This window comes from Haliotis asinina, chromosome 12 (assembly GCF_037392515.1).
Source record: "Haliotis asinina isolate JCU_RB_2024 chromosome 12, JCU_Hal_asi_v2, whole genome shotgun sequence".
NCBI classification, from domain to species: Eukaryota; Metazoa; Mollusca; class Gastropoda; order Lepetellida; family Haliotidae; genus Haliotis; species Haliotis asinina.
Window position 1 is genome coordinate 18,345,272 of NC_090291.1, and position 19,507 is coordinate 18,364,778.

Sequence of the window (19,507 nt, forward strand, 5' to 3'; positions counted from 1 at the left end):
ATACAAAAATATATATCATGCATTTTTCTTCCAAAGGTCCGATACTGCAAGCCTTTTACCGTACAACGACATCGTTATTGTGTCCTCGAATTTCCTTGAATAAAATTTTTTCTAAAAAATCACAAATCATCGGTCCATATGGAATGACGTGTCACTGCTCATTTTTGTAAAAATAATTATGTTTATTGTGATGATATGGACAGTTCATGCGAATTAATATATTAATACTCTCAACAGTTCTACAACTAAAAAGCGACAGTGTGTTTTATTGATGGATCACCTGTTGATGTAAATATGTAGCCTGAACGCCAGAACCGACGATGACATTTACCTTGTCTTTTCCCCGTTTTTGTTGTTGTACTAAAGAAACACACCTGTCTAAGTTTGACAATATTGACAATGTGTTTCAGGAATAAAAACAAATTGCATTCATGTTAAAGTAATACGACTTTGTTATTGACCATATAGAATTTTTCTCTTACATCTTATGACATATTGGACCCATGCTTGCTATAAAAGGCGACTATGCTTGTCGTAAGATGCGACTAACGGGATCGGGTGGTCAGGCTCGCTGACTTGGTTGACACATGTCATTCATTCTCATTTGCGCAGATCGATGCTCGTGGTGTCGATCACTGGATTGTCTGATCCAGACTCGATTATTTACAGACCGCCGCCACATACCTGGAATATACCTGGAGTGCGGCGTGGGTACAGTGTGGGAAGCCCATTTCTGGTGCCTATAGCTTTGGTACCGGTATAATGTTGCAGCGAAAAATGTAAACTCACTCATGATATATACCGTGAACAATTAACGCTAAGAACTTCCGAGGAAAACATGAAAGTGAGCGTGGCAATTAGTTGTTGTTTTGTGACGCAGTAACTGACGCTCAAGGTATAACACGGCGGCCTCCAGATAATCGAACCTCGATCACGACAAGCAATGATTGATAGCATGAGTGACATCGCGTTGGGAAACACTCGAATTCCGATCCTCATAATAGCCATCAGCAAGAGATGCAGAAGGGCAATTTCCCTAAAACTACAAAGAGAAAATAAAAGAGAAGGCATTATTGTAAGGTTAACACATGTGATTACACGATGCCATTTAGAAAGTGGTCAAATGCAACATATGTCATATTTGACATATTTACTAAGAAAGTGAAATCCCAAATATGACATATGTTGCGTTAACACATGTGTTGACTGACAAAATGCATGTCAGTATCAGAGCGTTCTACTACTTGAGGTAGGGGTGGTCATGTAGATACGTGTTCGCCCATCATGCGGAAGACCGGAGTTTGATTTCAAATAGCTTTACGATATGTGAAGCTCTTTCATGTTGCTCCTAATTGTGAAACAGTCCTTACTGTCACCAAGGCTGACACAGAATCGTTCACTCAGCATCTGTCTTTGTGTAATGATCACAAACTAGGTGATCTAAACAATCAGTTAATTGACTCCAACAGTTTGTGGAAGCCGCAGTCATTTAGATGTTTGTCCATGTGAGGACATAGCAATGGTCGAAACCAGTTAGAGGGACTGATGAGGTGTTAACGGCGCATACGGGACATGTAGATCATCGAGATCAGCAATAGAGATTGACATTAGAGACGTTGATGGTGCAGATAGCAAGCTGCATTTCTTAATAAGACAAGAAGAGTTGCCTCCCTTACACTATACGGCTGAACATTTATACCTGAACGTTTCTGGTGAATTTCAATATCGATTCAATTTTCCTACCCTGTTTGTACGACATCCAGTTTTTGTTGGAGCCGCATGGGTACGATTGATGAATTGGAGAGCTGGCGAACGTGACTGACCCAGAGGGTGTTGGTCAGAACCTCGGAGGTGACATAACAATGTACTACAATCTGTACCCTACCGAGGCAGATTAATCATTGTCCAACAATCTTGCATTGGAATTGTTTCTGTAACTGTCTATGGAAGACTACCTTCAATGAAGCTTTTGTTTATTGTTTTCAAAGTGCTCACAAAAATACTCGGTATAAAGATTAAGACGGTAAAAGTCCTGTAAACAATGTTCCTTAGTGACACATGTCATCGGTTTCCTACTGCGCAGATCGATGCTCATGCTGCTGATCACTGGATTGTCTGGTCCACACTCGATTATTTACAGACCGCCGCCATATAGCTGGAATGTTACTAACTGCGGCGTAAAACTAAACTCACTCACTGACTTAGTGACACATGGATGTTTGGATGGGATGGCGACCGAACTGATTAAATTTGCTTAGAAGAGTAACCTTTCTTGCACCATTTAACGCAATAAGCAGATCCCGTGCTCAAATAACGCATTATATTTCACAAACGCCGATGTGCTACTCAAAATGAGTATCTATTTCGTCAGTTGGAAAAGATTTCTTCTGTACAGCTTGTTTCCTGCAAAAATGCTCAGTAAGTAGTAACCCGTCCATTTGAGGATGCGAAAATAATTGAGATCAGTAAAAGAGGTTGACACGTGGGGACAATGAGGTTGTCGATAGCATGTTCTGTGGCCTGAAAAGACGGTAAGAGTTGCTTGCCTTACACCACACCACCCAGATTAGTGGCGTTTCTGATTCGATGCACTTCCATACACCTTTTCACAATTTAAAGTATAATTTTTCTTTGCTTGCTCTTAAGACACAGTGATTAAACATAATCACAAATGGTATCGGGCTTCAGCACTCGCTACGATCAAACGTCTCAGATAAGGCAAGTTAATGGACTGCCTTACAGGTACACAAAGGCTAGAACAATGTCCTTCATATCATCAGAAATAGCCAGGATAGGTTACTAATATTTATGATTCTAATTCCACGCCGAGGAAACCTCTACATTATTTCAGTTTCAAGCCATTTCCCACGGGGTCCAATCTCCCTCTTCACCGCTCTGTGGATCGAGGAAGTGAAGGTGGGGTGATATGGTGTGCCTATTCTTCTTGGTTATATGTATATTACACCGTTAACAATGGCAAATTTAGTCACATTATTACAGAGATAATTATAGACAGTAAGTGACGTGAAATTCAGCATTGTGTGGTTCAGCTTCACGTATGCATCGTTCACCCGTGGTGTCTTGTTTTGTCTACTATCGTCTTGTAAACTACATCTACTATTATCTCACGCACGTTTGGTTTCGTACAGATGCATTCACTCAAGATATACAACCATTAAGTCCGACATGCCTGCCTGTATATGCACAGCTCATTGTTGAGAAAATATTGATGTGTATTAAAATGTGTAGGCGTTTGTCTCTGAATGCAATCGGCAAACATTCAGTCTACTTTCGTTATGTAAATGAGAGGTCATAAGTAGGTCCGCGTACTATCAGCATAACGATACACGCCCCATACAGTATCAGGAGGATTTTGACCATATATTCGTTGTTACGTTACTTCATTTTTTTGTTTATTGATGTATTTACAACAGAAATACTAATTTATTACATAAAATATACATTGTTAAGGTATCTTATTGTTGATTTACTTCAATATTGTTGGACCTAAAAATGAGGACTATGATTTAGGGATATTCTTATTGTACTCAGTTAGTGTATAGCCATAAATCATGGTCCTCATTCTTCATCTGCTCAACTTCTAGAATGCCTATCAAAGATTGAGGGACCTGTATGTAATTATGCATACCCTATATGCAGCTTGATGATGAAATGTCATGAAGTTATACAGCAAAATATATACATTTATTTTCTTATATGCGTATGCTAAATACACCTTAATGATGAAATACTACACATATCAAATTGAAAATATGATCTTTATCTTATTTCTATCTCAACCATCCAACAACATCTATTCGCTTAATTCATACTATTTCCAATTTTGAAATGACCAGTGACTACCGGTGTGTAGAACAAATGCGTCTCTTTGTTTATTTGTAGATGGCAACGTCCCAGAAACTGGAGGAACATTTCCTCACATGCACCATATGCACAGAAGTGTTTGACAATCCATGCACACTCGTCTGTTATCACACCTTTTGTCGAAAATGTGTAGTCAACTACACCAAAACCAAACCAGAAGCCATCAGTGCCAAGTCTCTTCTGTGTCCATTCTGCAGCAAGATGACGAAAGTGTCAGATCCTGACAGACCAGTGGAGGAATGGGCGGATGACGTCAATCCAAGCTTTGTGATCCAGGGACTATTGGATTCCTTTGGTCCGGGAAGTAAAGGTGAGGATTGGGTTGTTTATTTCCTCTAAACTTTCGAAATTGCGGCACGGACATTGCCGTCAGTGGTGTACTTTCATATTCTGTTTAGTCTAAGGTATCTGTAAAAATCCTGTGAATCAATCAATTGATCTTAAGAGAGTGGTGATGAAATCAAGTGTTCGCGAAATGTATGTTCCGTCCTACAAATACAAACGCCACGCTTTAGCATCCAACAATTTTCTTCATAAATTTACCCCCTAGTTGTTGACAAATGCTATATGTCTTTATATGTTTCGTTTAAGCAACTACGTGTTTTGTTACAAGGATTTGTAGATCTATAGAATCTCCAATATCATATCTAACCAGACAGAATATTAATGGATTAGTCATAAATCATGACACATTTCATATGGTACTTGAAGAATGTAGAAACCTTTAGTCTTTTTAGGAACTTTATTCTGGTATTGCGGATTCTTTTTACTCCCTCAAGATACAACAAACTGCACCTGGTGTCACGCAGAAGGGGACATAACTCCTGCATGTGAATGGTGCTCAGTGTGTGACGAATCGATGTGTGGCCGATGTTCTAGAATGCACAAACGCTTGCCATCTACTCGTCATCACCAGGTAATTGACCTTTCTGGCGAGGTCAGTATTCCCAAGAAGCGAAAGGTTATCTGTAATGAACACAAGGATGAATGCGTCAAATTCCTGTGCAAAGACTGCAAGAAGGCCATCTGCCAAACCTGCTGCATTATCTATCACAGAAAATGTGAGTCAGTTGTCACACTTGAATCGGAATTACCTGCTTTAAAATCCATGCTGCTGAATGAGAAAGAAAATCTACTAAAAAATCAAATCCTTATGGAAAAGAAAGTCAATTTAGTCAAATCGAATGTCATCACCGAGAAAGATCGATATGTCCAAATGGAATCGAAGATTAAATCCTGCGGGCAAAAAGCTAGGGAGAAAATCACCCACAAGGAAAAGAAACTTTTAGATGAATTAAATGAAATCTCAGAGAGACACATTAAACAGTTGAATGCCGATATAAAGTCAGCGGAAATATCAGTACAGATGTACCGACAACAGGCTGAACTAATTGACCAGACTCTACAATCTGAGTGTGACATGGATGTGTATGAGATGTACCAGGGATTTGATGCTGCTGGTGATGTGAAGGATGTTGGACATACAGACTTGGAGGAGAAGGGAAGAATAGTTAGGATCACGTTCCGAGAGGACTCGGACATGCTGAGTAGAGCTTTGGACGATCTACATCTGGGTGAGATAAACGTTCTGCATGACGGCGAGTTGGACCTGGCGGCTACACCCGTGTTGCGAGACACGATCACCGTCACTGTAGCAGCAGATGGGAGAGGTGCAAGGCCTCTTGACGCGACCTCGGCCGTGATACATAATACACAGGTTCCAATTATCCTCCCTGCGGTATTCTGGAAATGACATGAAACGTACTGAGGTCAATCGGCCCACAGTGTAGTGGAACGAAGATTCTGATAAATCCTTACTTTCTTTGCACCACAAGAACAGGTAACATTATTGTGACCGACTTTATTTTCCAGCGTGTCTTGTGCCTGACACCTGAAGGGGACGTTGTGTTCACCTACCCCGCGACAGGACACACAACACATATAGAGCCTATGGGTGTCACGAGTACCAGCACAGGTGATATTCTAGTTGCTCTCAGGTATCCGCATAAGGTGGTTCACCTGACTGAATCAGGCCAATTTGTCAGGACCTTACTGTCAGAAGGTGACGGTGTCCATTATCCGTACGGAGTTTGTGCAGATGAAAGAGGTCATGTGTATGTTTGTAATCACAACTCCGGTGCCATCAAAGTATTCTCATGTAGTAACAAAGAATTAATAGGTATTTGATTCATACTTAAACCTTTCTTCAAGTGAACCATGGACACATATTCGGCTATAATTAAGGTTGTTCCAAGCCAGAGAGTGTTTATCCTCTGAATGTCGACCACCGTGTGTACACATCCAACAAAGAAAGAAAGAAATTGAGTTTTTAACCAGTAAAGCTTCATCTTCAGGCATTGAATTGAATTGGGAAAACCATCCAAATGTATGTTTGAACACAGAACAAATCTATATTGATCAAACATCCATAGAGTGACTTTAACATCTTGATTTTCGTGTATTCTGTTATTATGTGTTTACATGTAAATTGGAATTTAGTTACATAATGTCTCCTTGTAACTAAAGACGGAATACTATTCATGTCAATAAACGTGAACGTGAGCCAAAGACATCTCTTGATGGTGGATGGTTGATGTCGGAGGTGGTAAACAGTTGCATAGATTGCCTATGTTGTTTGATGAAACGTTGAAGAAAGATTACATTGTAGTCAAATCTGATATTGTATGCTATGTAACGTTTTATTTCGCGTGAAATGGAAAAACTCATATGCGGATATGAGTGCTGTTCAATATTGGAGCATAAGGAATGAGACAGTCAATAGCAGATGGTTTACATCAATATGGAACGAGAGCCTATCTTTTGACCTATACTATACATGAGTTCTTAAAGATACGTTAGTTACGATTTCACGGAAGAATGTTAAACTCTTGTTCCTATGAATGTAAGATTCCTTTTGTCGTACTACAACCCACGACCTGTTTATAATACGTGCACCACCATAACCTGTTTTGGCTATTTTAATACATTCCAGTATGTGATACTATGGCAAATGATGGAATTCTTTTGAAAGTAAGTTGGAAGAATTTGTGAAGCATATACATATACAACCAGCCGTTCCTCTTCTATTGGCATAGGAATATTTGCTACAACAGAGGGGTTGTGTGTAAGTGAGAAATGTACAAATGTTCTATGTATCAATACCAACCAATGATAATACCAGATGTTCCCACGAAGGTCAGAGTATCCTGTATCGTGCGTCACCGGTCTCATCCATCAACAACACATGCACAAGCAGATCTCCAGTTTAATTCCTTACATTAAAGTATAATCCTGTACACGCACAAAACTTCTTCCTGTTCATTTGGCCTCCTGAATACGTATGTATACAGTTACCTTAGTAACAACATCGTCAAGTAGATATTTTCAATAATGGCACGCTATATATCTGTGTGAAACCTGGCATTGTATTGTGCTTTGTGTTTCGTTCGCATATATTATAAGCTGTTATGTGTTTACATGTAAACTTGAATTTAGTTACATAATGTTATCCTTGTAACGAAAGATGGGATAGTTTTATGTCAATGAACCTGAAATAAATTACGTGTGCCAAATAGTCTTGATGGCTGATGGTTGATGTTGGAGGGGATAAGACATTGCATAGATTCTCTATGTTGTTTCAAGAAGCGTTGAAGACACATTTGAAAGAAAGTTGGATAAATTTCTGAAACATACATATACAACCATCTGTTCCTCTCCTATTGGCATAGAAAGTAATTGCTACAACAGAGGGGTTGTGTGCAAGTGGAAAATGCTTTATGTATCAAATAGCAACCAATGATGATACCAGATGTTCGCGTTAAGTGTCAGCGTATCCTGTATCCCGCCCCACCACACGAACAAGAAGATCTCCTGTTTAATTCCTTAAGTTAAAGTATAATCCTGAACACACACAAAACTTCTTTCTGTTCATTTGAACTTCTGAATAGGTATATGTACAGTTAGCTTAGTAACAACATCGTCAAGTAAATATATCCAATAATGGCACGCTATATATCTGTATGAACCTTGGCCTTGTATTGTGCTTCGTGTTTCGTTCGCATATATTATAAGTTGTTCACTGTTTACGCGGAGGGCTTGGTTAGATTTACCCTTGAGGATCGCTAATCTTCTCTGAACTCAAAGGACGAGAGGAACTTCAACAAACATCCAGGACACATCAACCCATGGCCGTGAGGGACCCGCCAGCAACTTACTTAGCTTACCGAACCCCTCAAAGTTAATCTTTGATAGTTTGAAGCACAGATTTAAATTCTTTTGTAGCCATCATTAGATTTTGCAGACAGGAAATACACACATATAGCTGTCTCCCTTACATTTGCAGTTCGCAAAACATCAGTGATTTCCAAATATCAGAGAAAGAGAGACAGAGACTGAGAGATAGATAGGTGTTAAGTAAGTTTCGACACCTTGAGATACTGGTAGCTATGACAACGAGGTAAAAGTGTCCTGTTTGGCACTAATCCCAGATCTCCGTCAGTTCCGAACAGTTCATAGCTCACGACACGACAGTATCTGCTTTTCAGGCTGACAATCAAGAAGCTGGGCAGCTCGCGCACGCCTTCGCACAGCCGGATCACAGGAACTCATGTCATTGCGAAGATTAAGGATGTTTTTAATGTAAACATTTTGAGATAACCCCAAAATGACATGAAATGCTTCACAGTACAATATATCTAAACAAGGCTGGACCCTTCCGTATACTCCACATGCCTGTTTTGCCGATCGCTACGCTACCATCACATGCAATAAATTAAAACGTCATCTAAACATAATCATGGGTGACTGGCCTATCGATCACCACCCATGACACCTACCAGTTCTTTATTGTTATCTCTACCAGTCGATTGAAAGCCGATTTTGACCATCCACTTAACGATCTTGGCACAAATGGCGGACGATAGCAAGCGTCGACTAGTGAGAGGGCTTGGTTTGACCACACCTCCTTTATGCATCCTTACGTCCTTTATGCGACCCATATGTGAGCCGGATGCGTTCTAACGTTCCGTTTCTGCGTTGAAAACGCATTTCCTTTTACGTCTTCAGAGGTGTACTCGGTATACATTTGTACAATTACAAGTGAGAGAGTGAGGTGGGTGTTCACTTTCAGCAATATTCCGGCCAGACCACGGAACAGGGAAACCATAAACGGGCTTAAACATTGTACCCATGTGGGGAACTGAGTCCAGGTGTTCGGCGTGAAGAGCAAACATTTTTGCCACTAGACTTCTCAAAGTAGAAACCAAGGACACCACGATGTATATAGAGGCACCTGTACATTTGTGTACAGTGTTGTTCCCGTGGAATCCCTATTCATGTAGCGGTGCAAAAGTACTCTGTGAATACAATGTGAATTTATTCGCTACTTTTAGAAACATGCCAGCAGTATCACGTACCGAGGGACTCAGGACAAGGGTTTCATACATCGTACCGATTAGGGCAATCAAAATCGGGTCTTCGACTGTGTCAAGCAAATGATTTAATCACTATGTACCGGGGCACCCGTTTAACCGTTTCACAGGCTATAGATTTGTCAGAACGATACATGCACATTACATGAAACACTGAGGAGGGTTGGTCTAAGTTAATGCTGTTCAGAGCACCTGCATTTATTTCACTTTTCAACTTACTGCGGCCATCCCCTTGTAATACAAACTAAAAATACTGATGTGAATCTATGATCGTTTGCTAAACTTTTATCCTAAGTTGAATATAATTCTGAGATGTAAATGTTAAATTAGCAAGATAAAATGACTAGCAACAAGAGAAATCGCACTGTGTCTGATTTACTCTTTTATTTAAATTCATCGGTACCTTTTTACTGCAAACAGACTATACACAATGCCTAGTGGCTGACCCACAACGTCGATGATAGCTTCGTGGCATTTTTTCTGTAACAAGCAACCAACTACGTACCTACGTAACCAGCAACCAACATTTGACGTATTAACTGACTTACAAACGCTGAAATCAACCATACATCACTAGATGTATTTGAAAAAAAGTGTTTTGAGCGCAGTTGATGCATTCCGGGAAACACCAAGCAAAGCAAACCTGGATTGTTTTATACTTAAAGATGTCAATATGCTAAACCAGAGGCTAGAGGAGCACTTACGCTGCAGAAATACTAAATCGGTTTCAAGCAGACGCAATTACTGTGAATTAAGAAATTAATGTAAAAGTGAATTTAGGAAAGCTAAACATATATTCCAAACAAAGAAGGGCGATATGTTAAAATCATCTCTTTATAATAGCTCTACCTTTTGGAAATAATCAGGAATTCGATTCGGAAGCTTAAACCATCCTCGAAATACATACGAGGGGATGTCAATAAGTTTTGAGCCTTGAGCATTTTTCATACCCAGGTGTTACAGCCTATGGTACGACTTTGAACCTTGGGTGTAGCTGATGTGATATATACCTTTTGGTATCCTACTATGCTTATAGATGAAATAAAGCAAACAAGGGTCGCCATAAGCACCTCCATGCTAACCAGATACAACAAGAATCCAGAAGGTTTTCACTTTAGGCTAGTAACATGTGATGAAACCTGGATCCACCACTATGATCCTGAGAGGAAACAAGAATCCATGGAATGGAAACATGTCACTTCTCCCAGGACCAAAAAGTTCAAAACCTCCAGATCAGTGCAGAAGGTAATGGCGACAGTCTTCTGGGATAGCAAAGGCGTCATCCACATAGATTACTTACCAAAAGAAAGAACAATGAATGGGGAATATTACGCTAACTTGTTGAGGCAAGTGCAACAGTCAATCAAGGAGAAGCGCCGGGGCAAGATCAGACGTGTACCCCAAGGTTCAATGTCAATGTATGAAAAATGCTCAAGGCTCAAAACGTATTGACATCCCCTCGTATATGTGAGTGCTTGAGTTCTTGTATAAACTCAACTCAGTTCTTGTATAAAGACAGCCAAATTTAACATACCACCTACTTGGGAACACGTGTGAAGTAAACTTGCCACTATCTGAATATATTTCAGCATACACAGAGATGTCTGAGTACACATGTAAAGTAAATGTTCCGGTGCTGGTTTTGTGTTTGTTGTTTCAATATAACAGGGCAATATTAACTGTCGTAATGTTAAAGGACTACTAGGAAACACCTACTAGGGAAAACACGGTGCGATTTGCTGCACTAACCCACAATTTAAACATTTTTAATGTCTGTGGCAGCCCTTGAGTGACGTCACTTATCTAAAGCATGCAGTATCCAGTACATCTCATCGGGAAATCCGGGATCGATTCCTGCTTTATCCGTTTCACAGGCTATAGATTTGTCAGAACGATACCTTGTAACCAGCACACCGTCTCGATAACTTTGTTAATCATCCTCAACTGAATCTTTACAGAAACATTGAAATACAGTAGGGTTGTGTTTTGGCAAATACATAGCATTGCAGTATATGCTGATTACGATAGGTATTGTGATACATTGGGAACTTCCTCATGGTCAATACGTTCGTTCTTCACGCGGAAGTCATATTTTTTCGATTCCCTACACGTGTACAGTGTGCGATGCCCATTTCTGGTGTCCATAGCTTTGATATCGGTAGAATGTTGCAGTGGAGAAGGTAAACTCACTCACTCTTGTCATTTAGATGATACCGTGAACAATTACACTAAGAACTTGCGAGAAAACCAGGAAAGTGAGCATGGCAATTGGTTCTTGTCATGTGACGCTCAAAGTATAGCATGGCGGCCTCCAGATAATCGAACCTCGATCAGGACAACCAATGATTGATACCAAGAGTGACATCGTGTTGGGATACGCTCCAAGTTACAAACTACGATCCTGATAATAGCCACCAGCAAGAGATGCTGAAGGGGAGTTTCACAGAAACCACAAAGAGAAAATAAAAACTTAAGGCATTATTGTATGGTTAACACAATATGTATGTCAGTATCAAAACAGTCTACTACTTGAGGTAGGGGTGGTCAAGTAGTCAAGTGTCAGCCATCATGCTGAAGACCGGAGTTTGATTCCAAATAATTCACTCACTGACTTAATGACCCATGGTTGTAAAGGTGGATCCGCGACCGAGTTGATCAAATTTGCTTAGAAGAATAACCTTTCTTGCACCATTTAACGCAATAAGAAGGCCCTCTGCTCAAATACAAATGCAATATGTTTCACAAACGCCGACGCGCTACTCAAATTGTGTATCCATTTCGTCAGTTGGAAAAGATTTCTTCTTTATAGCGAGCTTGTCTCCTGAAAAAATGCTGAGTAAGTAGTAACGATGTTACCCGTCCATTTGATAATGCGAAAATAATTAAGATCAGTAAAGGAGTTTGACTTGTGGGGACAATGAGGTCTTTGATAACATGTTCTGTGGCCTGAAAAGACGGTAAGAGTTGCTTCCCCTACACCATACAGCGAATCCGTTACCTCAATTGTCCCGATCAGTGGCATTACTGATTCGATGCATTTCCATACACCTCTTCACAATTTAAAGTATACTTGATACTCAGTTCTTAATTTTGCAACATATTTTTGTTTAGCTCTTAAGACTTAAGCTAATTTACATGTCATCACTCAGTGATTAAACACAATCACAAATGGTATCGGGCTTCAGCACTCGCCATGATCAAACGCCTCAGATACGAAGGTACAGTCTAAGGAAAGGGCCTTTTTTAGCTATTAACATAAAACTTGATGAGTTGTTGGCACCATCAGGCAGAGTAGTCAAAGCTATCAACTTGATTTGCTTTGTAACGATTGGAAAAGGTACACAAAGGCTAGAATTATGTCCTTCATATCATCCGGAATGGCAGGGTAGCCTCGTGGTGAAAACTGTTGGTCGTCAGAACAAAAGACCTGGTTTCGATCACCCAGAAGGATAATGTGTGATGTCGGTATCTTGTATTCTCCCGACGTAATATTGCTGAGTATTGATAACAATCACATTCACTTATTGATATTATGGGTTAGTTTACGAAAACGTCAGTCATTTGACAGTAACCAAAGATGTCTTCAACAACGTGGTATGTTTATTGAAAATGTAAATTTATCAACAATGTACCTATTACATTTTTATGTACACTTCTAAATAATGAGTTTGTTTCAGACTGTTAAAGTACCAGGGGCCGAAGCCGTTTCCATCGTAAGTGTTTCTTTTTAGCATTACAAGAAAATACTTGCGAGGTATATACTACTATCTGTGATTCTGATTCCACGCCGAGAAAACCTCTACATTATCTCGGTCTCCAGCTATTTTCCACGGGGTCCAATCTCCCTCTTCACCGCTCTGATAATCGAGGAAGTGAAGGTGGGGTGATATGGTGTGCATATTCTTCTTTGTTATATGTGTATTATACCGTTGACAATGATATACTTTAGTTATTACACAGAGAATTATAGACAGTAAGTGACGTGAAATTAAGCAACTATATCAGCGGTTGTGTTGGTTCAGCTTCACGTACGCATCGTTCACCCGGGGCGTCTTGTTTTGTCTACTATCGTACTGATAACTAGATCGACTTCTAATATCTCACGCAAGGTTTGGTCTCATACAGATACATTCACTCAAGATATACAACCATTAAGTCTGACATGCCTACCTGTACGTGTACAACTCATTTTTGAGAAAATATTGATGTGTATTAAAATGTGTAGGCAGTTGACATGAAAGTTCATACGAGTAGGTCAGCGCACTATCAGCGTGGACGATACACGCCTCATACAGTATCAAGAGGACTTTGACCATATATTCCCTGTTATGTTACTTCAGATTTTTCTTTATTCATGTATTTACAACACAAATTCTACTTTGTTACATAAAATATACATTGTTAACGTATCCTATTGTTGATCGATTTACTTCAATATTTTTGGTCCTAAGAATGGGGACTATGATTTGTGGATATACAACTTCTTTTATGCAGTGAGTGTATATCCATCAATCATAGTCCTCAGTCTTCATCTACTCAAATTTTAGAATGCCTACCAAAGATTGTTGGACCTATATGTAAATATGCATACTCTAAATACAGCTTGATGATGAAATGCCATCAATCTCAACACGAGAAATATATATGTTCTGTTATGTTAATTATCCCTCGCAACAATTAAATTGCGTAGATATAGGAACGAGGTTTCTACATTCATCTGTTTATATCATACTATTATATACCACATCTACATCTTTGTGTTGATGGCAGAGATTGGAGGAACATTTCCTCACATGCCACTGGAGGAACATTTCCTCCATATGCACAGAGATGTTTGACAATCCATGCACACTAGTCTGTTATCACACCTTCTGTCGGAAATGTATCGCCAACTACGCCAAACCCAAGCCGGTTTTGATGCATTAATAAACATATTCTAATGTATTGTGTAAGATAGCCATTGATATTGTATTATTTTGATTTAATTCCGAATTGATGGATCCTCTTTGCGTTTTAGACATACAGCAAAATATTACATTTCCTTTCCTAGAAGCGTACATTAAATACACCTTAATGATGAAATACTATACATATGAAACATAAAATATGATCTTTATCTTATTTCGATCTCATCCATCCAACAACATCTATTCGCTTAATTCATACTATTTCCAATTTTGAAATGACCAGTGACTACCGGTGTGTAGAACAAATGCGTCTCTTTGTTTATTTGTAGATGGCAACGTCCCAGAAACTGGAGGAACATTTCCTTACATACACCATATGCACAGAAGTGTTTGACAATCCATGCACACTTGTGTGTTATCACACCTTCTGTCGGAAATGTGTCGTCAGCTTCACCAAAACCAAATCAGAAGCCATCAGTGCCAAGTCTCTTCTGTGTCCATTCTGCAGCAAGATGACGAAAGCGTCTGATCCTGACAGACCAGTGGAGGAATGGGCGGATGACGTCAAGCCAAGCTTTGTCATCCACGGACTGTTGGACTCCTTTGGTCCGGGATCTAAAGGTCAAGTATTTTGGATTTGTTTCACAACCAAACCGCGGTAGTATATGTGGTATGGTCAGAATCGTTAGTGGATTACATATACATCTTGTGTGTTGTTATTGAGAAAAAGGGCGAATTATCTGTGCTTCTCTTTGGAATAACTGAATGCACCAAGAGATAAGTGATGACAGCAGGTGTTCACATAGTGCATGATCAGTCCTATCAATGATCCACACAGCGGTATCCCACAATTTTCGTCCGAATGTGTCTTTATCGTTTGTTTTATAAGGTACTTGCGGTAGGATGACAAAAAGTAACCTCTCGTCTCTGTATGAACACATTTGTCCTTATAATTTGGAAATTGCCAATTAGATCCTCAATTTCTTTTATTATTTTCTCCCTCAAGATACAACAAACTGCACTTGCTGTCAGGCAGAAGGGGAGACAACTCCTGCATCTGTATGGTGCTCCGTGTGTGACGAATCCTTGTGTGACCGATGTACCAGAATGCACAAACGTTTCCCATCCAGTCGTCATCATGACGTAATTGACCTTTCTGGCGAGCTCAATATATCCCTGAAGCGGAAAGTAATATGTGATGAACACAACAATGAATGCGTCAAGTTCGTTTGCAAAGACTGTAGGAAAGTCGCCTGCCAAACCTGCTGCATTATCTATCACAGAAAATGTGAGTCAGTTGTCACATTGGAGTCGGAATTGCCCTCTTAAAAATCCAAACTGTTGAATGAGAAGGACAGTCTACGACAGAAACAAATCCTTATGGAAACTCAAGTCAATACCGTCAAATCAAATGTCATCACAGAGAAAGATCGTTATGTCCAAATGGAATCGAAGATCAATTCCTGCGGAATCAAAGCGAGGGAAACAATCACTCACATGGAAAATAAACTTTTAGATGAATTAAAAGAAATCTCAGAGAGACACGTTCAGCAGCTGAAGGCTGACATTAAGTCAGCGGAAATATCAGTACAGATGTACCGACAACAGGCTGAACTAATTGACCAGACTCTACAATCTGAGTGTGACATGGATGTGTATGAGATGTACCAGGGATTTGATGCTGATGATGTGGAGAATGTCAGACACACAGAATTGCAGGAGAAGGGAAGAATAGCCAGGATCACGTTCAAACAGGATTCGGACAAGCTGAGTAGAGCACTGCAGCTGGACGATCTACATCTGGGTGAGATAAACGTTGTGTATGACGGTGTAATGGACCTGGCGTCTACACATGTGTTACGAGACACGATTAACGTCACTGTAGCAGGAGATACGAGAGATGCAGGGCCTATTGACGTGACAGCGCTAGTGGTACATGATAAACATACAATTGTAACCACAGATTTTAACAACATGAGTGTGAAGTCTTTCTATACCAGAAATAATCAGTCATGCCATAGCAAGCTCAACTTGGATTTGTACCCGTGGGGTCTGACAAAGTTACAACACAATCAAGTGGCAGTCACAGTACAGAATAAAACAATCATAACGGTTGAAGTCAACCCTGACCTGGTGATGTTGTCAACTATCACAACGAACAAACAGTACTTGAGTATAACATATCTGACCCCATCAACACTTGCGGCAGGTTCCAATTATCCTCCCTGTGTAGACATTCTGGACATGACAGGAAACGTACTGAGGTCAGTCAACCCACTCTGTAGTGGAATGGAGAATCTGCAAAATCCTTTTTTTCTCTGCACCACAAGAACAGTAAACATTATTTTGTCCGACTATGGTTCCAAGCGTGTTTTCTGCTTGACACCTGAAGGGGACGTTGTGTTCACCTACCCCGCGACAGGACACACAACACATACAGAGCCTATGGGTGTCACGAACACCAGCGCAGGTGATATTCTAGTTGCTCTCAGGTATCAGAATAAGGTGGTTCACCTGACTGAATCAGGCCAATTTGTCAGGACCTTACTGTCAGAAGGTGACGGTGTCAATTATCCGTATGGAGTTTGTGCAGATTAAAGAGGTCATGTGTGTGTTTGTAATCACAAATCCGGTGCCATCAAAGTATTCTCATGTAGTAACACAGAATTGATAGGTATTTGATTCATACTTAAAACCTTCCCCATCTGCCAATGGGATGGTTAACAAACTGCAATGTTTAACTGGTGCACATGGTGAAACGTGGACGTCAACCCTTATTCTGCTATAATTAAGGCTGTTCCAAATCAGAAGAGTTTATCCCAGGAAATGTCGACCAACACGTGTACGCATCCAACGAAGAGGGAAAGAAATTGAGTTTTTGACAACTAATCTTATTTACCAGTTGAGCTGTACGATCAGGCTCATTCCTCGCGCTTTAAATGTGAACATTAGCAAATCATAACGCCAGATTCAAAGACACGTGAACAGTTTAATTTGTATTTCATCAAGTCACCATGGGCAGCAATGCTTGCTTCAGTGGGGAAGTTAGAAAGTCGTATTCAGAGTTTCACATTGCCATTAGGGCAATCGAATCTGGGTCTTGGGCTGTGACAAGAAAATGCTTTACCCCTTAGTGTGTAAAAGAACAGGTGAACAATTAGTATTTTGTCAAGTCACCATGGGCAGCAATGCAGTCTTCAATGGGGCGAGGCATACTTCTGATGAAAGAAGTTAGAAAGCCATGGGTATATATAGTATTCCCAGAAATTATTGAGAATCATGTTGCGTCATGTAACTCATTACGTTTATTAACTTCTGGCGTTTTACTTACATAAACATGTTAAAACATCATCCTTTTACAGTCTCAGTCTAGTCTCAGTCTTTGTTAGACCTCCTCGCTCAGCAATGCATGCCTGAATACGTCTAGGCACACTACCCATCAAAGTTTGTAGGTAATCGTGTGACAGGGTATCCCAATATTGGACCACCTCGGCCTTCATATCTTCAATATTTCTCAGTCCCTTTTGGTTTTTTCTGTCCTTCATGACTCCCCACACATTCTCAATTGGGTTTAGGTCTGGGCTGTAACTGGGCCAGTCTAAAACTTGAACATTGTCGCCCGACAACCACTGTTTTGTGTAGCGCGCAGTGTGTTTTGGGTCATTATCATGCTGGAAAATCCAATCATCTTCATACAATGTTTGTGCTGTCGGAAGAAGGTGACCATTTAGAATGTCAACGTATCTTTCTTTTGTCAAGTTTCCCGTGAAAACACACAATGGCGTCACTCCGCGAGCCGATATGCCACCCCACATGTGAAACTTCGGGCTATGTTTTGGTCGCTGGTAGATAGGTTTGACAGTATCTTTGTTCCAAATTTTCACACAATTAGGGAAAATCCAAAGAGAACTTTCATCCGAAAAGAAAACATTATCCCAATCTTGATTTTCATGAGCCCGACACCAGTTTAAACGTGTTTCCTTTTGTGCATCTTTCATCAACGGCGAGGGAATTCCACGTTTTTTCACCCAATTAAGTCTCTGTAATTCCTGCCTAACTGTTTCATTGCATACCTGAGGACTTCCTCTGCTAATCATTTCATTTCTGATGTTCTCAACACTTTTCAATTTGCCCCTACTCACAATCTGCCCAAGTCTTCGGCGATCCACAACACTGAATTTCCTAGGCCGACCTGCCCCTGCTTTGTGCTCTATCCCGGTTCCTGTTTGAATATTCTTCAAAGTTCTGTAAACTGTAGACAGAGGAATACCATGTCTACAAGCTAACACTTTAGCATCAGCCTCACCCCTTTCAAAATCATCTAGAATGAGCTTTCTTTTCTCTCTTGCTGTAAATTCTGCCATGTCAATACAGGAAGCCGTCTGCTAAGACAAGGGAGATAACTCTTGACGTAATGAGCTGCCTTCTAAGCCTTCAAGAGTTGTCTCCCTTACTTAGTGCATAGTGAAAGCCCTTTTTCCAATCTTAGCATCATTAGAAAAAAAACAAAGATTTTCTCAAAAATTTCTGGGAACACTGTATTACCAAAGATCCTTAGAAATATGTTTATAGTTCACGCGTTTGACCTGTTACCCGCGATTAAATCCATGACTGTCGTGGTCCGTGCTGTCTCATTATCGTACAACCTCTCCTTTGACTTCAGCACTATTTGTCAGATTTGTCTTATTCGCACTTTCCTTCATAAGTCCCCAAACATTTTCTATTGCATCTCCCATTCTCGCGGCATGACAAGGAAGTGTCGTTATGAAGTGTAAGGAAGAGGAATCCTGTCGGGAAGGACGGGAACAAGTTATGATTTGTCCACCTTGGTGAAAAGTCACCAGTATTCATTAAATTGTGATCATTCGCAGCCTTGGGCCACTTTGTAGTTACCGGCCAGTGATATAAAGAACCGCTAATTATCGCGCATCGGCGACCTCGGCACAAAAGTGTTTAGAGTGAGTACAGGAAACTCGTGAGAATAGGCGACGGCCCTATAGAGCATCCTTAAGTCTTTAGCTTTGCCTGTTCGTGTCCATGTTTCGTCAGACTTTAGATCTAATTCATAGCAATTCTCCGAAAAATTTAACGAACACAGACGACCGTCCAGACACATCGATATCGCTGTATAGACATATCAAGTACTTATTATTATATTATTATTATAAGTGTTCTTGTATAGCGCACACATCAAACTGCAAGGCAATTTCTCTAGGCGCTAGGTTCTTTTTCCCTCGATCACCGGACGTCAATCTCAACAGCACATCGTATTTCAATCTCAACTCC

General features: G+C 40.3%; 1 protein-coding gene and 1 pseudogene across 1 annotated transcript; both read left to right on the top strand.

Annotated features, from left to right (window-relative positions):
- Positions 1 to 2,878: 2,878 nt before the first annotated feature.
- Positions 2,879 to 6,453, top strand: LOC137257809 (probable E3 ubiquitin-protein ligase MID2). Its single transcript, XM_067795254.1, has 3 exons — positions 2,879 to 2,916; positions 3,904 to 4,195; positions 4,665 to 6,453. Exons 2-3 carry the CDS (start codon positions 3,904 to 3,906, stop codon positions 5,636 to 5,638), a joined length of 1,266 nt encoding a protein of 421 aa, XP_067651355.1. The 5' UTR covers positions 2,879 to 2,916; the 3' UTR covers positions 5,639 to 6,453.
- A 6,730-nt stretch (positions 6,454 to 13,183) lies between these two features.
- Positions 13,184 to 16,833, top strand: LOC137257808 (protein wech-like; annotated as a pseudogene).
- The last annotated feature ends 2,674 nt before the right edge of the window (positions 16,834 to 19,507 follow it).

What these genes read in the sequence shown, in the direction of transcription:
- LOC137257809 (XM_067795254.1), top strand. Translation starts at nt 3,904, where the DNA reads ATGGCAACGTCCCAGAAACTGGAGGAACATTTCCTCACATGCACCATA. An exon ending in CTTTGGTCCGGGAAGTAAAG is followed by an intron (nt 4,196 to 4,664) that starts GTGAGGATTGGG and finishes TACTCCCTCAAG; the next exon opens with ATACAACAAACTGCACCTGG.